At 42.1% G+C, this 22,674-nt stretch overlaps 2 protein-coding genes across 3 annotated transcripts; one reads left to right on the forward strand and one right to left on the reverse strand.

The window, feature by feature from the left end:
- The first annotated feature begins 4,352 nt into the window (after window positions 1-4,352).
- Window positions 4,353-20,348, forward strand: LOC110485178 (heat-stable enterotoxin receptor). 2 transcript variants are annotated; one of them, XM_036942445.1, is made up of 27 exons: window positions 4,353-5,150; window positions 5,325-5,437; window positions 5,854-5,921; window positions 6,152-6,370; window positions 6,564-6,682; window positions 6,873-6,969; window positions 7,069-7,174; window positions 7,411-7,567; window positions 8,148-8,233; window positions 8,350-8,443; window positions 11,407-11,488; window positions 11,880-11,982; window positions 12,203-12,265; window positions 13,291-13,362; window positions 13,819-13,923; window positions 14,177-14,263; window positions 14,513-14,645; window positions 14,779-14,916; window positions 15,192-15,280; window positions 15,370-15,461; window positions 16,237-16,395; window positions 17,592-17,784; window positions 18,171-18,345; window positions 18,520-18,618; window positions 18,778-18,872; window positions 18,963-19,039; window positions 19,139-20,348. In XM_036942445.1, exons 1-27 carry the CDS (start codon window positions 4,940-4,942, stop codon window positions 19,341-19,343), a joined length of 3,237 nt encoding a protein of 1,078 aa, XP_036798340.1. In that variant the 5' UTR covers window positions 4,353-4,939; the 3' UTR covers window positions 19,344-20,348. The 2 variants fall into 2 exon arrangements, with proteins under 2 accessions (XP_036798340.1, XP_036798338.1); XM_036942443.1 differs by having other exon boundaries at window positions 4,354-5,150; window positions 8,350-8,467.
- On the reverse strand, window positions 20,092-22,638 carry LOC118938457. The gene is made up of 3 exons (XM_036942467.1): window positions 22,396-22,638; window positions 21,862-22,026; window positions 20,092-21,192 (listed from the first exon to the last, which is right to left on the reverse strand). Exons 1-3 carry the CDS (start codon window positions 22,481-22,483, stop codon window positions 20,885-20,887), a joined length of 561 nt encoding a protein of 186 aa, XP_036798362.1. The 5' UTR covers window positions 22,484-22,638; the 3' UTR covers window positions 20,092-20,884.
- Between the last annotated feature and the right edge of the window lie 36 nt (window positions 22,639-22,674).

The raw sequence follows: 22,674 nt of genomic DNA on the forward strand, positions 1-22,674 counted from the left end.
TGGGATTGTTTTTTGTGAATAGGCCCATCACTAGACTATGCTAAGGAGACACTAGGTATAAGGGCCATCTGATAAATTCACAAAGGGTTGTCTATTGAGCAACATTTAAGACTAGGTTAGGCAGACTTTGAACTTCTGTTGTTCTTTATTGTCAGTAAGATAGTTGTAATGTGAATAATGGGTAATAAACTGAGGGCAGAAATGGAGATCATACAAAGCTGAATTGCAGCAGGTGATGAATGGCTTTGAATGGCCACCATTAATGACCAATATACACTTCCGTTCAAAAGTTTGGGGTCACTTAGAAATGTTTGTTTTTTAAAGAAAAGCATTTTTTTTGTCCATTAAAATAACAACCATTTGATCAGACATACAGTGTAGACACTGTTAATTTTGTACATGACTATTGTAGCTGGACGTCTCACAAGTCCTCAACTGGCAGCTTCATGAAATAGTACCCGCAAAACACCAGTCTCAACATCAACAGTGAAGAGGCAACTCCGGGATGCTGGCCTTCTAGGCCGAGTTGCAACGAAAAATACATATCTCAGACTGGCCAAGAAAAATAAAAGATTAAGATGGGCAAAAGAACACAGACACTGGACAGAGGAACTCTGCCTAGAAGGCCAGCATCCCAGGGTCGCCTCTTCACTGTTGACGTTGAGACTGGTGTTATGCGGGTACTATTTCATGAAGCTGCCAGTTCAGGACTTGTGAGGGATCAGTTTCTCAAACTAGACACTCTAATGTACTTGTCCTCTTGCTCAGTTGTGCACTGTGGCCTCCCACTCCTCTTCCTATTCTGGTTAGAGCCAGTTTGTCCTGTTCTGTGGAGAAAGTAGTACACAGCATTGTACGAGATCTTCCGTTTCTTGGCAATTTCTCTCATGGAATAGACTTCATTTCTCAGAACAAGAATAGACTGACGAGTTTCAGAAAAAAAGGTATTTGTTTCTGGCCATTTTGAGCCTGTAATTGAACCCAGAAATGCTGAAGCTCCAGATACTCAACTAGTCTAAAGAAGGTCAGTTTTATTGCTTCTTTAATCAGTACAACAGTTTTCAGCTGTGCTAATATAACTACAAAAGGGTTTTCTAATTATCAATTAGCCTTTTTTAAATGATAAACTTGGATTAGCTAACACAACATACCATTGGAACACAGGAGTGATGGTTGCTGATAATGGGCCTCTACGCCTATGGAGATATTCCATAAAAAATCTGCAGTTTCCAGCTACAATAGTCATTTACAACATTAACAATGTCTACATTGTATTTCTGATCAATGTGATGTTATTTTAATAGACAAAAAATGTGCTTTTCTTTCAGAAACAAGGACATCTCTAAGTGACCCCAAACTTTTGAACGGCAGTGTACCTCTCACATTTCACAACAGCAATAAATCACATCATTGATTTGGCCTGGTATCTATTTGTGTCTTTAATTTGTAACAATATATTATTTCTGTGTGTATGTATATGGAATATTTTTTTTATTTTATTTTACCTTTATTTAACCAGGCAAGTCAGTTAAGAACAAATTCTTATTTTCAATGATGGCCTGGGAACAGTGAACTGCCTGTTCAGGGGCAGAACGACAGATTTGTACCTTGTCAGCTCGGGGGTTTGAACTCGCAACCTTCCGGTTACTAGTCCAACGCTCTAACCACTAGGCTACGCTGCCGCCCCGAATATAAGAATAATGTTAAAGAAAAAGCCATCTATGTTTGACTTTAAAGACATGCTTCGATTGGCCTTAGTAACATAACATCACTAAGTCTGTATTTTAAAAGGCCCCATTAATTCCAACGCCATGAATAGATAAGGGGAAGGAGATAACATAGCAGATACTGTGAAGCAGAGACAGGATTACTCACAGTCGCAAGTCACAACATACAACTTGCAACATGCCTTAGTGAGTTTACCATTACTCAACTCTCACTTTCCCCTTCATTAAAAATGTGTCAGGGTCCTAGTCGGGGTGACAGTCTGCTTCTGCAGTATCCAGAGCTTTGTACTATCTGTGTTTTTGCTCAATATTTTATTTACAGGACGGACAGAGATAAATAGGGTTGGCTAAAGGAGATAGATGGTCACTCAGGCCATAGGTATCTCATTATGAGCCTCAGTCACTGAGAAAAACACTGAGAGACCATATAGCAAACAGAAAATACTCTGCTTGGACGTGTGGGCGTTTATTGCTCATAAACACTTTGTGATGCACAACCAATCACTCTATGCAGTAGGCAAGATTTAACTCATTAGACAATGTCTTTATGATTTATATTTGAAAATGTGTTTTATATGTTTTAAGTAGCAGTACTTATATTCAAAATGACTTATTTCTTATTTATGGTATGCCTACAGGTATTGTTTGTGTGTGTATGGGAGGAAGCATTTTCATAGACAGCCTTCCTATCTTTTTATAGATTCACTGAAGTGTTCAGCAAAGCCCATATTACTGAGGGAAACAAAAACATCCATAACAGGCACGCGTCCTGCCACTCTGTCCAGTGGCAATCAGAGAGCTTTACAGTCACTATAAAAACAATCCCTTGTTCCTTTAACACATTATTACTCCATTTTCTAATCAACTGGGGTGTTTGAAGATGGAAGCATTCTCAGCTCTCTCTCTCTCTCTCTCTCTCTCTCTCTCTGTGTGTTCATGTGGCAGAATGACTGGATTTCCCAAACCAACCCAGTCATTACACTCAGACACATTCAATGTAATGTTTACATACTTTTTTACAGCACCGCTGCCCAGTTCTCCTTCCTGAACACGTCGGTGTACATGTAAGAGTGTGTGCAGAGTATATGACTTGAGTAAACAGAACTAACAGCCCATTGCCTCAGAACATGATGGAGTTACTGTCAGAGTTCAAGGTATTGGGGCGAAGATGTTTTTATGCCAGAAAGAGATGCACACTCAGAGTAAATACACGAAGGCAACCCAAACAATAAACATACACTGCAAGAGCTTCGGTCATGATTTCCTGTTCAATGAGGAGCAAAACAACAGTAATGTGAAAACATGAGCAATAGTGAGTGCGATAATGAATGATACACGTAGAGATTGGGCACAATCGTAGGAGGAGGGCAGTGAGGAAGAGAGGAATATAGCAGCTCAAACACACAAGCAAGCCTGGAAAATGTTTTATAGTCTAGACTACACACAGGCTCTGTCACAGAGAAGGACTATGTATTTCTGCAACCCGTTCTCAGGATTTTATGTGAACTATACATGTTTTGGATAACTGAAAATAAAACTGTGTAATCGTCTATGAATATATGAAAATGTTTAGTTGATATGTCTCTCCAAAATGTGTATATTTCACAAAATGTTGTGGTGTGCATGCTATAAAGGGGCAATCCGCAGTTGTCCATTTTTGGATTTATATATTAGTGACATGTACCCATTGATTCTTGAAGAATATAGCTCATAAATATCTCATGAGTTTAGTTCAACTGTCGTATCCCATCAGAACCATAAAATATATGCTTGTTTTACTCAAATGTTTGAAAACAATGTAAATGTAAACAAAAATTGCCTAGCTTCAAAACATGGTTAAAGCTATCGTTTGATATCATGGTTGGTCAGACCTTGCATCCATAGCTTTATCTATGAATTTGAGAGTGGTTACATTTCTCCAGCCCCATTACTCAGCTTTTTACCTAAACTGTGGCTGAGAGTACACTTTGTTATTGTTTCAACTGCAGATTGCCCATTTAAAGGGCTAGCAAACTGTTTTATAGGCTTGCAATCAACTTGTTTTATAACCAACAAATTTATCTGCAACACACAAGGCATCCATTTTATGGCCTTTTGTGACCTTCGCCCCTCTCACAGGAAAAACTCTCCCGTCTACTGAACGTGGAGTTTCTGGGACATTCTAGACTGTGTTGCTATATAATAATTATGTCATTTCCATTGTCCTCAATACGATTTCACATCTACCTGTTTGATTTTCACATGCCTCCTTGTCAACATTCCTGTCTTTGTTTTCATCTCTTGTATTTTTGTTCCTCCTAATGACATTGTTTCCTCCAATTCCTTCTACTAGTCAGTTGAACATTGGATTTAGGCCTACTCTCTATTGTATCCTATACAAGGAAACAATAGAGACTCAATAAAGGCCATGCTTAAAGAGATAAACTCTCAGAGGTAAGTCGATTATTGCAGGGCCTACAATAAGTTAATAAGGGCAATTACAATGTTTCTATAGGGTGTTCTGTATACTACAGGATTCTTCCAATACGTTGACAGGGTCGACAAATCGCATGTTTATTAACATGATTAAATCATTCAGTTTCATATTGAGATATATAAATAAATGAACTGTGGGTGTCAGGCATAGCTGCCCTTCCTCGTCTGTGTGCACAATCTGTCACCTGGTGGTTGTTCATTAACGCGTGGGACAGAGTGGCTGACAGGTGCTATCTCACTGAAGCGCTCACAGGTGGGTCTATTGCCTTCGCTACTCCTTCAAACCTTTTTACTTTTAATATCAGAGGGCTGTCTACTTTTTGTTAATTTACCATTACTTTATCCAGAGAGTTGGTTGAGCTGACATAAACAACTTCACCTCTTTTAAAAAATGACGTTCTTTCTATCCCATTTTTTCTTGTTCTACCTTAGCTCTGGTAGGTGTGTCTCATGTGATTGCAAATAACTTAGTGTGTTAATTTGTTCTAGTTCTAACATTGTTTTTCATTTTATATTTATATCTAAGAATTGAAGTAGGTTACTAAAATGGACAATTTTTTTTAAACATCCCATTTTTTTAAAACAACCTTTGTCCTTTTTACTAGTTCTAACTTCTCTACCTTTTTGGTTTGGAGTGGCCTTCAGCCCTTAAGGGGGTGTCTACATCTGGATTTAGATAGTGGAGTTTTTTTTTTACTATATTTTTTTAATTAAGTCCTGTTCTGTAGAGCATCAAAATGTTGAATTCAAAAATAATTCTGTGCGTTGGAGTCTTATTTGTGGCACTTGTTGAGAGTCGAATGCTGGACAAATGCATGAAATCCAAACCCAAATACACCATGAACGTTGTACTTTTGGAGGATCAAACCTCAGACTGGAGCCTCGGGTTTGTAAAGGTTGCAGTGTTGCAAGCAATTGAAGCGGACTGGCAACTGAACATGGCAGCAGGTACAGAAACATGCATTTATTTTTTCATTTGAATTTACTTTGTCAACATGAAATTCATTTGTAAGTGATAAACAAAATTAAGCTGTAACCTACCACACAAACCTATTGGACATTTCATTATGCTTGATAACCGTTATTATCTCATCCTCCTACAACACTCTCTCCCTTGCCAAGGTTTGAACACCAAGTTAACGGCTAATTTCAATGGGTTCAACACCACGCTGTACAAACGAAGAGGCTGTGGGAGCAGCACCTGTGAGGGAGTGGAAATCCTAAAGTCCCTGCATGTGAGCCAGTCTTTTTTAGACAGTAATGTCCATTCTCATCTTGATACATTGTCTTCCAGGAGACCATTGCGACTTGAAGATATTATATGTTGACTGATTTAGATGAGAAGATTAATTGCCATTGAAGTGTAATTTCAACCATTCACTGTAGGCATATCCTTTGGATCCGCTTGGCTACTGAAACTGTTCTAAGACATCAGGTGGCGAAGTTCTCATTCTTACGGACGTATGCCGCAGTGACTATACTGAAACTAAACAGCAATTTCAGTCAGATTAAAATTGGGCTGATGAAGAGGGCCTATAAGATGAATAAAGATGACATTATTTCAGAAAGAGTAAGAGACAGGGACAAGCCCTTCCCCATTACTCAACAATATGAGTGCCTATGTTTATATACGCATTTGTTTGTGCTGCAGACTAAAGGTGAGGTGGGATGTGCCATGCTGGGACCCTCCTGTACATTTGCCACTTTCTTTATGGTGGAGTAAGTACTCTCTCTGTCTTGCACGCACACACACATGTCAATGATCCCCGTCTCTGTCATCCCCATTGAACAAGCACTTGTTTTGCCTGATTATTAGTAGTTGATGATGTGTACGTGTGGTAAATGACCCACTAGGTGATTATGATAATAGCGTTTATTGTTATGCTGGTTTATAATATGCTGTCCTGTAAGATAAGGACAGATTGTGACCCCCGGTCTGTGTGTCTCAGCGTGGAGATAGGCCTGACCCTGACTATCCCCATCATCTCCGCCGGGAGCTTTGGTCTGTCCTGTGACTACAAGGCCAACCTGTCCCGCCTGCTGCCCCCGGCACGCAAGATCTCCAACTTCTTTGTCCACTTCTGGAACTTCACCAGACATGGTCTGAAGATGCACTGGGGGAGGGCTTATGTCTACAAGAAGGCAGACCAAACTGAAGACTGTTTTTGGTGAGATGGAACACCTGTGCATTTGAAAGGGGATTTCCGCCATGTACACACATACAGACTGTACAGAGATGGTCATAGCATGTGTATGGTAGACTGTAACACTGTAACATACATACGTACGTTTGATTGATTGTTTGTTGTTGGGTGCTCCATAGTGCACCGTTACATCACTTCCCTTTTGCCATCGTCATAGGTACATCAATGCTCTGGAGGCACCCTCGGTCCAGTTTGCTATGTCAATCTCAAGAGAGATGCTACGCAGCAAGAAAGAGCTAAAGCAAGCTATTCAGTCTGAAAACAGACACAGCAACGGTGTGTGCCTCCCTCTGTCTTCTTCAATACCTTCTCAAGTCTTATCCATGCCTTACACACCAGCCACTGTTTCCACCACGAATAGGAAGTAAATCAATGGTTACTAAAAACAAACCTTTGTAATCTAGCTACATGCTTTAAGGTGTTATTTCATCACACGGTTTTATCACCCCTGCACAATGTTTTTCAGTATTCATTCTCTGTGGAACCCCAGATGACATCACCACTATAAAGAACGAAACAACGATTCCCCCAGAAATTGTCTTCATCCTCATCGATATCTATAAGTAAGACTGGTTTTGGTAGTTTGTTACACTACATTACATTGTTTTTTTTTTGAGGACACTGATTGAAAGTTGAAACCATGTAACTTTTCTCTCTTCTAGCCATGGGTATCACACTAACATGACTGCCAACCCAAGCATGGACAATGTTCTGGTGCTCACCTTGCCTGAGAGACAATACAACAACACAGTAGTTTACAACAGCACGGTTAGTCTCTGCTCAACTCATCTATCTTCATTCCTCAATTCTTCTGACCTCCTAATGTCTGAACAGAGATACCATCTCTCTCTCTCTCTCTCTCTCTCTTTCTCTTTCTCTTTCTGTCTCTCTCTCTCTCTCTCTCTCTCTCTCTCTCTCTCTCTCTCTCTTTCTGTCTCTCTCTCTCTCTCTCTCTCTCTCTCTGTCTCTCCGTCTTCCTGACTGCTTCCCCTCTCCTGTTGCAGGAGTTAAATGACTATGTGGCGGGGTACCATGACGGCGTGTTGCTCTTTGGCCATGTGCTGAGGCAGAGGTTGACCAATGAGCTGAGAGGCAGAGCAACACAGCCAACCACCACAGAGCTCCCCGACGTAAACCCCTTCAGGAATGTCTCTTTTCAAGGTATAGGAGGGCCTAATGGCCAGAGCCCTGGTCCATACTGTCCTCAGTCCTCCATTTAAACACCATAACATTTTAAGTCAGGCAATGGTGAGAACCTATACTTGTTGGACTTGGCAAAGCTGCTCGGCGGCAACCTTTAGCATCTGATCTTTGACTCCCGTCCAACGGGAACTTTCGCAAACCTCCGTCATTCTCCACACAGAAACGAAAGGCCACACATTATGCAGAATCCCATTCACTTAGATTGTTTTTACAGTGCAGTACATGGCTAATTAGAGTGTTCTCTCTTGGCTGACTTTTATGGTCAATGTTTCACATTTTGTCCATTTATAGCTGAGGACCATAGTAGTTCAGCTGGTTATATGTCTTCCGCAACCTCTTGTGTTAGATAACATTTCCCAACCTGAACCTTGATAATGGCACTAGGCCGTAGCCTCAATTTCTTTGGAATTGTTGCTCACAGAGGTGTGATTATTTGTGCTATAATAAGGGAGCAACTGGTTGTTAAGGGCAGTTTTCTGCTCAGGAGGATAAATGGTGATACTTTTAAAGGGTTAGACATAATAGTGTCTGTGTGCAGGTATGGGGGGATACTACGTGCTGGATGAGAATGGGGACAGGGACGTGAACTTCTCTGTGATTTACACATCCACCATCGATAAACAGGTAGGCTTCATCCAACATAACTGTTGGAATGGTCACCATGTCCGTCCCCTGTTAAACAGCAGCAGGACATCATTTAATGATCACTTAATAACACTGTCATTGCACCTCCCCTCCAGTACAAAACCCTGTTTGTGTTTGATACGTCCATAAATGAGACCAGAGTGGAGGACAGCACCCCCTCACTGCCCTGGCCCGGGTCTCAACTGCCAGGTGACAAGCCAATCAACCCTAACGGTAATGACACACAGTGCATTTGGAAATTATTCAGACCCCTTGACTTTATTCACATTTTGTTATGTTACAGCCTTATAAAAATCCTAATCAATCTACACACAATACCAGATAGTGACAAAGCAACATTTTTAGAATTTTTAGCAAATGTATAAAACTAAATAAACAGAAATACCTTATTTACATAAGTATTCAGACCCTTTGCTATGAGATTCTAAATTGAGCTCAGGTGCATCCTATTTGCCATGATCATCCTTGAGATGTTCCTACAACTTGGTTGGAGTCCACCTGTGGTAAATTAAATTGATTGGACATGATTTGGAAAGGCACACACCTGTCTATATAAGGTTCCACAGTTGACAGTGCATGTCTTAGAAAAACCAAGCCATGAGGTCGAAGGAATTGTCCGTAGAGCTCCGAGACAGGATTGTGTCGATGCACAGATCTGGGGAAGGGTACCAAAAAATGTCTGCAGCATTGAATGTCCCCAAGAACACAGTGGCCTACATCATTCTTAAATTAAAGAAGTTTTGAAAGACTCTTCCTAGAGCTGGCCGCCTGGCCAAACTGAGCAATCGGGGGAGAAGGGCCTTGGTCAGGGAGGTTATCAGGAACCTGATGATCACTCTGACAGAGCTCCAGAGTTCCTCTGTGGAGATGGGAGAACCTTCCAGAAGGACAATCATCTCTGCAGCACTCCACCAATCAGGCCTTTATGGTGGAGTGGCCAGACGGAAGCCACTCCTCAGTAAAAGGCACAAGACAGCCTGCTTGGAGTTTGCCAAAAGGCACCTAAAGACTCTCAGACCATAAGAAAAAGATTCTCTGGTCTGATGAAACCAAGATTGAACTATTTGGCCTGAATGCCAAGCATCATGTCTGGAGGAAACCTGGCAACATCCCTACGGTGAAGCATGGTGGTGGCAGCATCATGCTGTGAGGATATTTTTCAGCAGCAGGGACTGGGAGACTAGTCAGGATTGAGGGAAAGATGAACAGAGCACAGCACAGAGAGATCCTTGATGAAAACCTGCTTCAGAGCGCCCATGACCTCAGACTGGGGTGAAGGTTCACCTTCCAACAGGACAACGACCCTAAACACACAGCCAAAACAATGCAGGAGTGGCTTTTTAATACATTTCCAAATCATTCTAAAAACCTGTTTTTGCTTTGTCATTGTGGGGTATTGTATGTAGCTTGATGAGGAAAATGAAAACAATTTAATACATTTTAGAATAAGGCTGTAACGTAACAAAATCTGGAAAAAGTCAAGGGGTCTGAATACTTTCCCGAATGCACTGTATACGCTCTAGTAACAGGTCAGAAGCAGTTTCTACCCCATAGCGATACGACTGCTGAACAGTTAATCAAATGGCTACCCGGACTATTTGCATTGACCCCATTATTTTATTTCAATTTTTGGCATTTAGCAGACACTCTTAACCAAAGCGACTTAGTGAGTGCATACATTTGTTATTATTATTATTTATGTACACTCACTGGACTCTAACCACACACTCACTGGACTAACCACACACTCACTGGACTCTAACCACACACTCACTGGACTAACCACACACTCACTGGACTCTAACCACACACTCACTGGACTCTAACCACACACTCACTGGACTCTAACCACACACTCACTGGACTCTAACCACACACTCACTGGACTAACCACACACTCACTGGACTCTAACCACACACTCACTGGACTCTAACCACACACTCACTGGACTCTAACTACACACTCACTGGACTCTAACCACACACTCACTGGACTCTAACCACACACTCACTGGACTCTAACCACACACTCACTGGACTCTAACCACACACTCACTGGACTCTAACCACACACTCACTGGACTCTAACCACACACTCACTGGACTCTAACCACACACTCACTGGACTCTAACCACACAATCACTGGACTCTAACCACACACTCACTGGACTCTAACCACACACTCACTGGACTCTAACCACACAATCACTGGACTCTAACCACACACTCACTGGACTCTAACCACACACTCACTGGACTAACCACACACTCACTGGACTCTAACCACACACTCACTGGACTCTAACCACACAATCACTGGACTCTAACCACACACTCACTGGACTCTAACCACACACTCACTGGACTCTAACCACACAATCACTGGACTCTAACCACACACTCACTGGACTCTAACCACACACTCACTGGACTCTAACCACACACTCACTGGACTCTAACCACACACTCACTGGACTCTAACCACACACTCACTGGACTCTAACCACACACTCACATACTACACTGACACTCCAACACACCCCCCCCACACACACACACATGCATATTGACGACACACACACACACACACACACACACACACACACACACACACACACAAACACACACACGAACACACACACACACACACACACACACACACACACACACACACACACACACACACACACACACACACACACACACACACACACCTTCACATTCATTCACACTCGTCACATACACTGCTGCTACTCTCTGTTTATTATCTATGCATCGTCACTTTAGCCTAATCTACATATTACCTCTATCACCCCTTCACATTTATTCGCTACCATTACCCCTTGTACATAGCCTCTTTATAGTTTTTTTGTTGTGTTACTATTTTCTCCTTAGTTTATTTACTTTTTAAAAACTCTGCATTGTTGGTTAAGGGCTTGTAAGTAAGCATTTCATGGCAAGGTCTGCATCTGCTGTATTCGGCACATGTGACAAATACAATTTTATTTTATTTTATATATCAACACTAGTGCTACTAGTAACAGTACAAAGTTTATTCTAGTACACAAGCTCTTTTGAAGTTTCTGATACGTCTTGGTACGAAGATAAGGTATTGGTGGGGGGAATACTTATTCTATGTTTGTGATTCCAGATCTGAAGACAGAGGATATCATTGTGATCGTCCTGAGTGCCAGTGTTGTGGTGGTGACTGCCATCGCTCTGATCTTCTACAGGTCAAATATGCACCACACCAACCTCTGTGTTCTCACTTCTGTCCAATCACATTGTTACTTGATGACATGTCTCACTCACCTCTGTGTTTGTCTATGTATTATTATTATTATTAACATTATTATTATTATTATTATATTTATTATATTTACTGCTCAGTCACTTTAAACCTGATTACACAACTGTCACCAGAATCCCTTTCATTGATTGGTACTGATATTGACCTTGTATATAGTATATATTCCTGTGTGTATTTTTCTTTTATATTACTTAGTATTACTGCATTGTTGAGGAAGAGCTTGCAGTACAGCTATTTCCCTGTACTGTTTACACTTGCTGTATCCTGTGCACGTCACAAATAAACTTTGATTTGATTTGATTTATGGCCAATAGGCAGAACATGAAGGAACGTCAAAACCAAAAGAGGTGGTCCCACATCAGCCCAGACCTGATTGGTCCGCTGGATGGGAAAGAGTTAAGCCTGGTCTCACTGAAGGTGAGCTCCTTCACCTCCTCCTTGTCATTATGTTTTTGCCTGTATGTTTCTATTTATAGTATGTCATCTCTCAAACTCCCATAATGCATGGCCAACACAAGCTGGTGTTACACTGATGTTGGTTTAAATTCTTTCATTTACATGCTGATACTCCCTGTGTTCTCTAATACCCAGGGATTTATTCCGAATGATTTATCCCTTTTATCTTTCTATATATCAGATCGATGAAGACAACAGGAAGGACAGCTGTTACCAGATTCACAGGGCTCGCTATGACAAAAAGGTGCCATTACACTCTTTGGTCCATAAACTGACTTAAACACGTGGTGTGAGTTGTCATACCAGGGTCGTTCCGTGAAAAGATTTCCCTTTGTGTCCATTTGATATTTTTAGGACAAATTGTGCACCAACATAACATTTTAAAAGCCTGTTATATTAAATGAATTGGCCTTTATTAATGTAGACCACATGGAGAATTCAATACAGCAATAAAGACTTGCTAGTACAAACATGCAGCATTGTGACATGTCCCTCTGTGCCCCCTCTCTGACCTCTAGGAAGATTATAACCCACTTTATTTTGTTGCTTTGACAAAGCCATTTCGGAAGGTTATTATTTATTTCATGTGATTAGTGGTTCATTTACGTTGGTCCCTCATTTTAAGGTCAAGCCTGTTACTTGAACTGAACTGTCATTAGTATGGTATAACTATTCCTTTTTAAATATGTTTTTCAAAATGAACATCTTTGATTCAGAGGGGTTGGGTTAAATGCGGAAGAACATTTTCAGTTGAATGCATTCAGTTGTGCAACTGACTAGATATCCCCTTTCCCTTAATAGTCAAATCATAGTGTGAAAGCAGATGAGCTGGTTCTAGTCTTTGTGGCAATTTTCTGGTGTTTTGTGGTGGAAAACTGAGCAGGTCGAGCATAAAACGTCAACCCTGTTACCCATAGATAGACAGGCTAGAAATGTTTGAACCATTTTTTTAAAATTGTGAAGCTTGTTGCACACAACAAGCTTCCATTCCCCCTGTCACAAGGGGATTATGGCTGATTTAAGATGAAATTGATGAAATCTTCAACCCTGTTACTTTGTTTGGCACTTAATAGGCACTTACTATAGTATATTTTTATTTAACCCCTTGAGATGGGGAAAAGTGTTTTTCATGAAGTTGAACATGTGCTCTTCGTGACAGTTACACTTCTTGAAAGGCACTGAATTGGAGGAACGACCCACCAGTAACTACTCTCAAAGGCTGAAATGGGAATAACTTCTACTCTATTATTATGGATCTATTATTTTCAGCCCGTGATCCTGAAGGAGCTGCAACACACAGATGGCAACTTCAGTGAGATCCAGAGGATTGAGCTCAACACTGTAAGGTTCTTGCTAATGATGTTATTTCCTCTCCGCCACTATCATGGTTCTCCTAACCTGCTGATTCAAACAGTAGTCCAGTCAGCTATCCACTGATCTAGTGTCCATTTTGAGTGTCTATGTGGCCCGAGCTCAAGGTCAACCACATATTTGCTTATCTTGATGTGGTGTGAACAACAGAGGTTTGCGGATTTGTGTGTGTTTTGTGGCTTTGTGGCCCTATGGAGGAATATTTTATCTCCTTGTCAATCAGAGGAGATAGCCAATGTGACCTTATGTGAGCAACTAGGTGATAAAAGTAGAGTGTGTAAATGAGTGTGAGGAAGTCAAGACCAGCCATGAGAGGATGTCTTTCACTCTCTCTCTCTCGCTCTCTCTCTCTCTCTCTCTCTCTCTCTCTCTCTCTCTCTCTCTCTCTCTCTCTCTCTCTCTCTTTTCTCTTTCTGCCTCTCTCAGCTCCTACGTATTGACTACTACAACCTGACCAAGTTCTATGGCACGGTGAAGTTTGAGTATGGTCTGTTTGGAGTGTTTGAATTCTGTGAGAGGGGATCCCTGAGGGTAAGAGGATTGGCAGAGAACATGACTTTATGGTGGGAATCAGTGGCCTACTTTCCACCCATATATCTTCATTGTGCAATGATAAGCAAATGACATTTACACACATGTTGATTACAGGACTCCTTTACAGACAGCGCCTGGGTCACAATCACAGTTACATTCACTCAGTTTTCAAATACCCTACCAGGCAGAAACAAAAAAACTCAAGCATAAACTGAGCTGCAGTAAACTCTGTAATTCACTGTCTTTACAGTATGTCCTTAATGACACAATCTCCTATCCTGAAAAGACCTTCATGGACTTGGAATTCAAGATATCAGTCATGTATGACATAGCTAAGGTATGCTTATGTAGTTTGGTTGTACTATGTGTTTACTGTGGGTAAATGCACTGACATTGTAATATGGTGTAATCCAGTGCCCCTTAAGTACCCCCTTATGTGCTTTTTACCAGTAACCCTATGGTCTCATGAGTTTTCTCAAGTACCCCTAGTTGTCCTAGTACCCCTAGTTGTCCTTGTACCCCTGGTTGGGAACCACTGGTGTTGCATGCTGTAGCTGTGTGGGGCTCACCCTGGTGGCGGTTTCAGGGCATGTCCTACCTCCACTCCAGCAACATTGAGGTCCATGGCCGACTGAAGTCCTCAAACTGTGTGGTGGACAACCGCATGGTGGTCAAAATCACAGACTTTGGCTGCAACACCATCCTCAACCCCTGCAAAGGTGAAGCCCTCTGCCCACTATTTCCCTCACAAGTAAATTATTCAACCTGAAAGTATTACGGAATGAAGTTAGTAAAAAACTCAAGCAGGAGAGTGATTTGATATCCCATTCTGGTCCCTCTCCTTTCTGTCAGACTTGTGGACGGCTCCAGAACACCTCCGGAAGCAGGGGATCTCCCAGAAGGGGGACGTCTACAGCTTTGCCATCATCGCTCAGGAGATCATACTGAGGAAGAACCCCTTCTTCACCCAGGCCTGCTCTGACATCGCAGGTAACAACGGTCTGGCGGCTAGAGTCAGAGAGTCATGCAGAACAGTTTTCAGCAATAGTAAAAGTTATCAGTTTTTTTATGTCTATGCACCTCACACTGGTCATTTAACAGCGGCTCCTGCTGGCTATTACATGTAAATACAACTTCTGCTCACTAGGGATCACTGTTATCAATTACTATTCTAGGGATTATGCAAAAGGAGAATGAAATTCGTATTATTTTACTGTAAATGAGGGCATGGCTGTCAACTGAATTCCCCTTTCCTTCCTCCCCAGAGAAGCTGTACATGGTGCAGTACCCAAGTCAAACTGGCTTCTTCAGGCCAGATCTGAACTTTGAGACAGCAGCAGAAAACGAGGCGGAGGTACAAGGCCCCTCATAGCATTCCTCACGTACCCATGCATATCTGTGTTAGTTTGTATGTATGGTTGTCATTGTACTTGTCTCCTGCAGCTTTACATGCTGATAAAGAACTGCTGGGAAGAGGACCCAGAGAGGAGGCCAGACTTCAAGAAGATAGAGGGATCTCTGGGTAAGATATTCAGGTAAGCCCAGTGCTTTATCAGAGTGTGAGTGTGTGTTCATGATGTTTGTTTGTGTGTGTGTGTGTACATAATGCCTGACATTCCATATCTACACTGAGTGTACAAAACACAATCCTAATATTGAGTTGCATCCCACATGGACTCTACAAGGTGTCAAAGTGTTCCACAGTTGTGTCAAGTTGGCTGGATGTCCTTTGGGTGGTGGACCATTCTTGATATACATAGGAAACTGTGAACTGTGAAAAACCCAGCAGCGTTGCAGTTCTTGACACAAACCGGTGCACCATGCACCTATTACCATACCCCATTCAAAACACTTGTCACCCTCTGAAAGGAAGACATACACAATCCATGTCTCAGTTGCCTCAAGGCTTAAAAATCATTTTTTAACGTGTCTCTTCCCCTTCATCTACACTGACTGAAGTTGATTTAACAAGTGACATCAGTAAGGGATCATAGCTCTCACCTGGATTCACCTGGTCAGGCTATGTCATGGAAAAGGCAGGTGTTGTTAATGTTTTGTACACTCAGTACATTTAGTCAATCAAAACCCTTTTTACAAACCAAAAGCCATGGCATGTAAACAGCTGATTTGTGTTTAACATACAGACGTCTTAGAAATGTAGAGTTCTATCAATGCGTTATTCATGCAAAAGTTGGAGTGATAGACAATCTCCAATTTGGATTTTTCTCTTATTAAAGATTTTCTGAGCTATTGGGCTTTTATTATTATAGAGATTTGCTCATTTTTGTTCCATGTTCCACAATCATTCAGCAACCTGCACAACCAGGCTAATGAGAGCTACATGGACAACCTGATCCGTAGGCTGCAGATGTACTCCAGGAACCTGGAGCACCTGGTGGAGGAGAGAACCTCTCTGTACAAGGCTGAGAGGGACAGGGCTGACAGGCTCAACTTCCTGCTCCTGCCAGCGTATGTCATGCATCCCTGCTCAACCTTAACCCTTAACCCTAACTCTAACACTAGCTTCATGTCCACATCCTGGCTCAACTCTAACCCTATCTATCATCCTAACCTTAACCCTAACCTGAGCTTTATGTCCACATCCTGGCTCAACCCTAACCCTATCTATCATCCTAACCTTAACCCTAACCTGAGCTTTATGTCCACATCCTGGTTCAACCCTAACCCTATCTATCATCCTAACCTTAACCCTAACCTGAGCTTTATGTCCACATCCTGGGTCAACCCTAACCCTATCTATCACCCTAACCTTAACCCTAACCTGAGCTTTATGTCCACATCCTGGTTCAAGCCTAACCCTATCTATCACCCTAACCTTAACCCTAACCTGAGCTTTATGTCCACATCCTGGTTCAACCCTAACCCTATCTATCATCCTAACCTTAACCCTAACCTGAGCTTTATGTCCACATCCTGGTTCAACCCTAACCCTATCTATCATCCTAACCTTAACCCTAACCTGAGCTTTATGTCCACATCCTGGTTCAACCCTAACCCTATCTATCATCCTAACCTTAACCCTAACCTGAGCTTTATGTCCACATCCTGGTTCAACCCTAACCCTATCTATCATCCTAACCTTAACCCTAACCTGAGCTTTATGTCCACATCCTGGTTCAACCCTAACCCTATCTATCATCCTAACCTTAACCCTAACCTGAGTTTTATGTCCACATCCTGGCTCAACTCTAACCCTATTTATCATCCTAACCTTAACCCTAACCTGAGCTTCATGTCCACATCCTGGCTCAACTCTAACCCTATCTATCATCCTAACCTTAACCCTAACCTGAGCTTTATGTCCACATCCTGGTTCAACCCTAACCCTATCTATCATCCTAACCTTAACCCTAACCTGAGCTTCATGTCCACATCCTGGTTCAACCCTAACCCTATCTATCATCCTAACCTTAACCCTAACCTGAGCTTTATGTCCACATCCTGGTTCAACCCTAACCCTATCTATCATCCTAACCTTAACCCTAACCTGAGCTTTATGTCCATATCCTGGTTCAAGCCTAACAACCCTAATCCTCTTAACGCTTAACCCTAACACACCTGCCAGCCTATTTAGCTTTTGGAAGCCAACAGAACAATAAGGAGTTGCTCAGCCTAACCTCCCGTCCCCCTGCTTCCTTCCTCAGCCCAGTGGTGCGTTCCCTGAAGGAGACGGGCAGTGTGGAGCCAGAGCTGTTTGATGAGGTGACGGTCTACTTCAGCGACATTGTGGGCTTCACCACCCTGTGCCAGTACAGCACGCCCATGGAGGTGGTGGACATGCTCAACGACATCTACAAGAACTTTGACAGGATCCTGGACCACCATGATGTATACAAGGTAGTTGGGACTGAGGCTTGACATGTTCATATACAGTGCTTTGTAAAAAGTATTCACCCCCTTGGCGTTTTTCCTATTTTGTTGCATTACAACCTGTAATTTAAATTGATTTTTATTTGGATTTCATGTAATGGACATACACAAATTAGTCCAAATTGGTGAAGAGAAATGAAAAAAATGAAAAAAATAAGAATTTCGCAAGCCACTGTACTAAAGAAGAATCTACAGTACTGTTGTTACTGTAGTATTATGGAATTGAAAGCATTCATACCATTTGAGATGGAATAGTTGAGTGGGGACAACAGTTTTCATATGAAATATGAATGTTATTATTGTATTCAGATGACATTTCAGAGGGATATCGTCTCTTCTTCTCTCTCTGCCAGGTGGAGACGATCGGTGATGCGTACATGGTGGCGTCAGGGTTGCCGCGGCGCAATGGCAACCGGCACGCAGTGGACATCGCCCACATGGCCCTGGACATCCTAGCTTTCGTAGGGACCTTCCAGCTCCAACACCTACCGGGCATACCCCTGTGGATCCGCATCGGGGTGCACTCAGGTACCCCATCTCAGCACAATATAACTGGCCCATACAGTAGTTTGCATAGATCTTAACTTTTCCCACAATTTAGTTTTATTTTAAGTTCATAACATTGGGCCAATACAGTCCTGTTAGCAACACTTTCACTGCCTGCTGTGTGTTTAGCTTTCACTGTGTCTGGTGTATTTACAGGGCCGTGTGCGGCTGGTGTGGTGGGGAACAAGATGCCACGTTACTGTCTGTTTGGAGACACGGTCAACACTGCCTCACGCATGGAGTCCACAGGCCTGCGTAAGAGACAGCACACACAGACAACGACACATCAAACATAACCACTGGGATGAACACTTACATACATTCTCCTCAGCTATCACAAGCATAGCTCCATTCTAGCAGCGTATATTCACCATAGTTCACCATAGGTTGACACCTCTCATGCTTCCTCTCCAGCACTAAGAATCCATGTCAGCCAGTCCACCATAAACATCCTCCAACGGACAGACTGCAAGTTTGAGTATGAGCAGAGAGGAGAGACCTTTCTGAAGGTAAGCTGGGTTCATAAAGCTATGCGATGGTTTTGTGAGTATAGAGTTCAGATTATGCCAACAATTTGTATGTTTGTGTATGTATTATAGGGTAAAGGCAATGAGATGACATACTGGTTAACAGGGGTGACAGGGACAGAATACAACCTGTCAATGCCCCCGACAGCGTGAGTAGAAACCACCCATTCTGAATTTATACAGTATCTATCACCCATATCCAGCATTATGTATGTCAAATAATCCAAACCTCTTGTCCCTGGTCCCAGGGAGAACTTCCAGAGGCTACAGCAGGATCTGTCTGAGATGATTGTGTCCAGCCTGGAGAACAGAGGGCCGGGGACCAACGGCATGGAGAAGAGGAAGACCCTCTCCACCAGAGTCAGGAGGAGGGAGACCAATGGGAGCCAGGAGGACGGCCTGCCAGAGTACCTACACCTGGCCATCACAGACATTCCCAGCACCTACCTGTAGCCACCCAGGACCAGACTGCCTCCTGTGGGCATACAGCGCTACTACACGCGGTCAAACGGTGACAGTGGAGTCAAGTAGTCTTATATTCATTCACCTGATACAATAGCTACAGTAATGCCTTATACATAGGAACCCTGACTATTTTCCAAGGAATTTCTGGGTAAAAGACATGGTTTTCTGGTTTGAGATAAAAGTTATTTTGGGTCACATGAGCAAAATGTGTGGGGACTTTCCATAAATAGTCTGTAATGGAGATGCTTTAGGAAAACCTGAACCAGTAAACCAAGGAACAGGATGGTACTCTATTTTAAGAAGCCCCCGAAGAAACGACAAATATGAGTATTTCTGCATTCTCTCAGCGATCAACAAAGAACAATTGTTCAAAACAATATCACTGATTATCACCGAAGCACAATAATAATACTAAAGCTTAATATTGCCATCAATAACGTGATGATTACATCTTATAAATGATGTATGCACACAGTGTTGGTTCATAGTTTCTCATTGTAATCTCAGTGCATTTTATTGGTTCATAGTTTCTCATTGTAATCTCAGTGCAATTTATTGGTTCATAGTTTCTCATTGTAATCTCAGTGCATTTTATTGGTTCATAGTTTCTCATTGTAATCTCAGTGCAATTTATTGGTTCATAGTTTCTCATTGTAATCTCAGGGCATTTTATTGGTTCATAGTACAAAATGTGTTTTTGTCCTCAAACTTGATAGAGTAGTCTGAAATGCTGTCATTTTAAAGGCCCACAGTTTTTCTCGAGGGTTTCCAACCTTTATTAAAGTGTGTCCACTGAATTGAAACCAAATAACTTTCTGTAAAAATATCAGTATACTTTTGTTTAACCAAAAACCTTGCCTCTACATCTCTGAGGTCAGAGAACCTCTTTCTTATCGAAATGTACTGTATTGTATATGAGTCGGGGTAAAATTTCGACACAATAAGTTTGTGTTTTGTTGATTGTGATGTGTCAAATATATCCCCAGGTTAATAGCAGTTGTCACCTTTACTTCTAAAAGTGAATTATAAAGTGAATGTAAATGTTATTCCAAATTTTTGCTTGTTTTAAAGTAATATTTACAACTGGTTTTACATTGACACATATCAACAAATTGCATCATTTCACTGCATTTGATTAATTACATGTTGTTTTTCCACATCATACACAAATGTACAGCACGACATATAAGCCATATAATTGACCATATAATACCTTCATTCTAAAACTACCAGCAAAATCTACACAGTATAAGAGTTCAAATAGAAATATCCTATAACAGCCCTGTTATTATTGGCATTAACCCAATCTACTCAGATTTGTCTTATTGTCTTTGACAATATTTAAGTATAGAAACACAGGTACATAGTTGTCTCCCATAGTATTCTCTCACAGGTTTGTCTTTACTCCTACACCATCACAAATGTAAACACTTGCATCTAAATGATTATACTGTACCAACAATACTGCAAGAATAAGTCCATTTGCTTAACAATGGCCATGTGGTTTTATATGTCAAAATGATGTCCTCTCAGTCGGAGCATTGCACAGTCTTGGTGGTCACCAAAGCAGCATCCCCCAGCTCAGTGGCAGGAAGTGGGATCCAATGCTCCCTCAGGCCATTGCACATGAACACGCCACCGACCTCCCCAAGAGAGCCACACACCGAGGCCCCGCTGTAGGTGGATACCTCCTGCCTGAAGCATGTTTGGGGCCCACCATTCAGCTGAGGACAGGATGGAGGGGCCTCCTCCTCTCTCTGTACCACGGCTACTGTACAGTCTCCCTCCACAGGTGGCAGGGCTTTAGCTGGAGGGTTAAGTCTTGCCTCTGGTTCACCTGGAGCAGAAACAAGCATTACCCAGCATTAGTCTTCCTAAAGAGAAATCTACATCAACATGATAAAGAAGACCTATACTTCTAATCTGAATCATAGAATAATGGGCAGCAATTGGATAGAGTTAAGAAGAATGTTCTCTCGGAAAAGCAAAATTAAGAAATATATACAACAATACCGGCCCTCTGCCCGTCACTCAATTCCAAACATTGTTAAGTTAAATGCTTGTTCTATGTCTTCTATCCAGCTCAACACAGAGTGAACTGTGAGCAGGAGGGATGTAAATTAGGGCTGGTATTCAGGGCATGTATCCCTGTATGTAATGGAGCTAACCTAGTAATCTCATTACCAATCAGTGGTGTATTCACATGTAGTAAGTAGCAACTGTTGCCATTTGGGTGTTTATTTGTGTGTGTGTGTGTGTAAGTATGAGGTCATTGGGTGTGAAGAATACTTTTTTGGTCCTCAAAAACCAACGGATGTGTGTTAATAGTTAAATAGACAGTAGGGCAGTCCCCAGAGAGCCTATCAGAGGGGAACAGAAACTAGAGGAGCTTCATGCTTAATTTGTCTTCAACCCCACTTCACTCAAATGAAAGCACTGAACAAAACACTTGCTGTGAAACAGATAAAAATACACATTGTCCATTAATCTCAATGGCATTCCTTACCTGCAGTGTGATTGCGCCTTGCCTGCATTTTGTATATGATGAACCATAGAAACATTGCCAGGATGGAGCCGTTCACTATGACGACCATTGATATCCAGACAGCTGGACTCACTGCCGGGTCGTACTGGGGAGGAACGTCGCTACTCCATTTTACAGGTGGGGATTCTGGTGGAAAAGGATGGCAAAGTCCCCATAATACTATCAATGACTATGCTGTGTCCATTGCTAAGCCAATGGGGAGGATATATAGCTCCATATCAATGCCATACTATAGAGAAGCCAGTGAAATAAATATTTTTCCTCTTGCAGACAATAAGTGAGGACAACCAAGATCAGGGCTCTATTCAATCTGTATCGCTGTAGAAATGTAAAGGTCATTTCCTATTGAGCCAACGACATCTGCAGCGTTTACCGTAAATGCAGTCTCTGCTAACGTGGGAACATTGACTTTAAATTCTAGTGACGCTGTAATGTTGAATTTCCCCGATATGGATTGAATAGATCCCTTAGACAAACCAGAGCAGTGAAACTCACCTGTGGCTGGCTTTGGCCTTGTCAAGGGGATACAGGTGATGAGCAGTTTGTCCCAACTTGTGCCCGGATCACAGGTCTTCTTTGCCATGTCGATGTCTGGTCATGTAATTAATGCCCACACTAGAGAACCTGCTGCCTCACTCTGTCCTCATGGAGCTGTGTGTGTGTGTGTGTGAGAGCCATAGAATAACATACAGTGAAACCATTTGGACCAGACATAGAGAAAGAGACGAGGGGAAGGAAAGGCCAACGGAGGGGAGGAGTCTCTCAACAGACGTT

Source organism: Oncorhynchus mykiss, chromosome 13 (assembly GCF_013265735.2).
Source record: "Oncorhynchus mykiss isolate Arlee chromosome 13, USDA_OmykA_1.1, whole genome shotgun sequence".
In the NCBI taxonomy this organism is placed as follows: Eukaryota; Metazoa; Chordata; class Actinopteri; order Salmoniformes; family Salmonidae; genus Oncorhynchus; species Oncorhynchus mykiss.

Bases quoted from the DNA above. Each gene is read 5' to 3' on its own strand.
- LOC118938457 (XM_036942467.1), bottom strand. From the start codon at position 22,483: ATGGCAAAGAAGACCTGTGATCCGGGCACAAGTTGGGACAAACTGCTC. The intron at 22,027-22,395 runs GTGAGTTTCACT...CTTTTCCACCAG, and splicing joins AAGGCCAAAGCCAGCCACAG to AATCCCCACCTGTAAAATGG. The intron at 21,193-21,861 runs GTAAGGAATGCC...TTTCTGCTCCAG, and splicing joins AAGGCGCAATCACACTGCAG to GTGAACCAGAGGCAAGACTT.
- LOC110485178 (XM_036942443.1), top strand. From the start codon at position 4,940: ATGTTGAATTCAAAAATAATTCTGTGCGTTGGAGTCTTATTTGTGGCA. The intron at 12,266-13,290 runs GTGCCATTACAC...TATTATTTTCAG, and splicing joins GGGCTCGCTATGACAAAAAG to CCCGTGATCCTGAAGGAGCT. The intron at 14,917-15,191 runs GTAACAACGGTC...CTTCCTCCCCAG, and splicing joins GGCCTGCTCTGACATCGCAG to AGAAGCTGTACATGGTGCAG.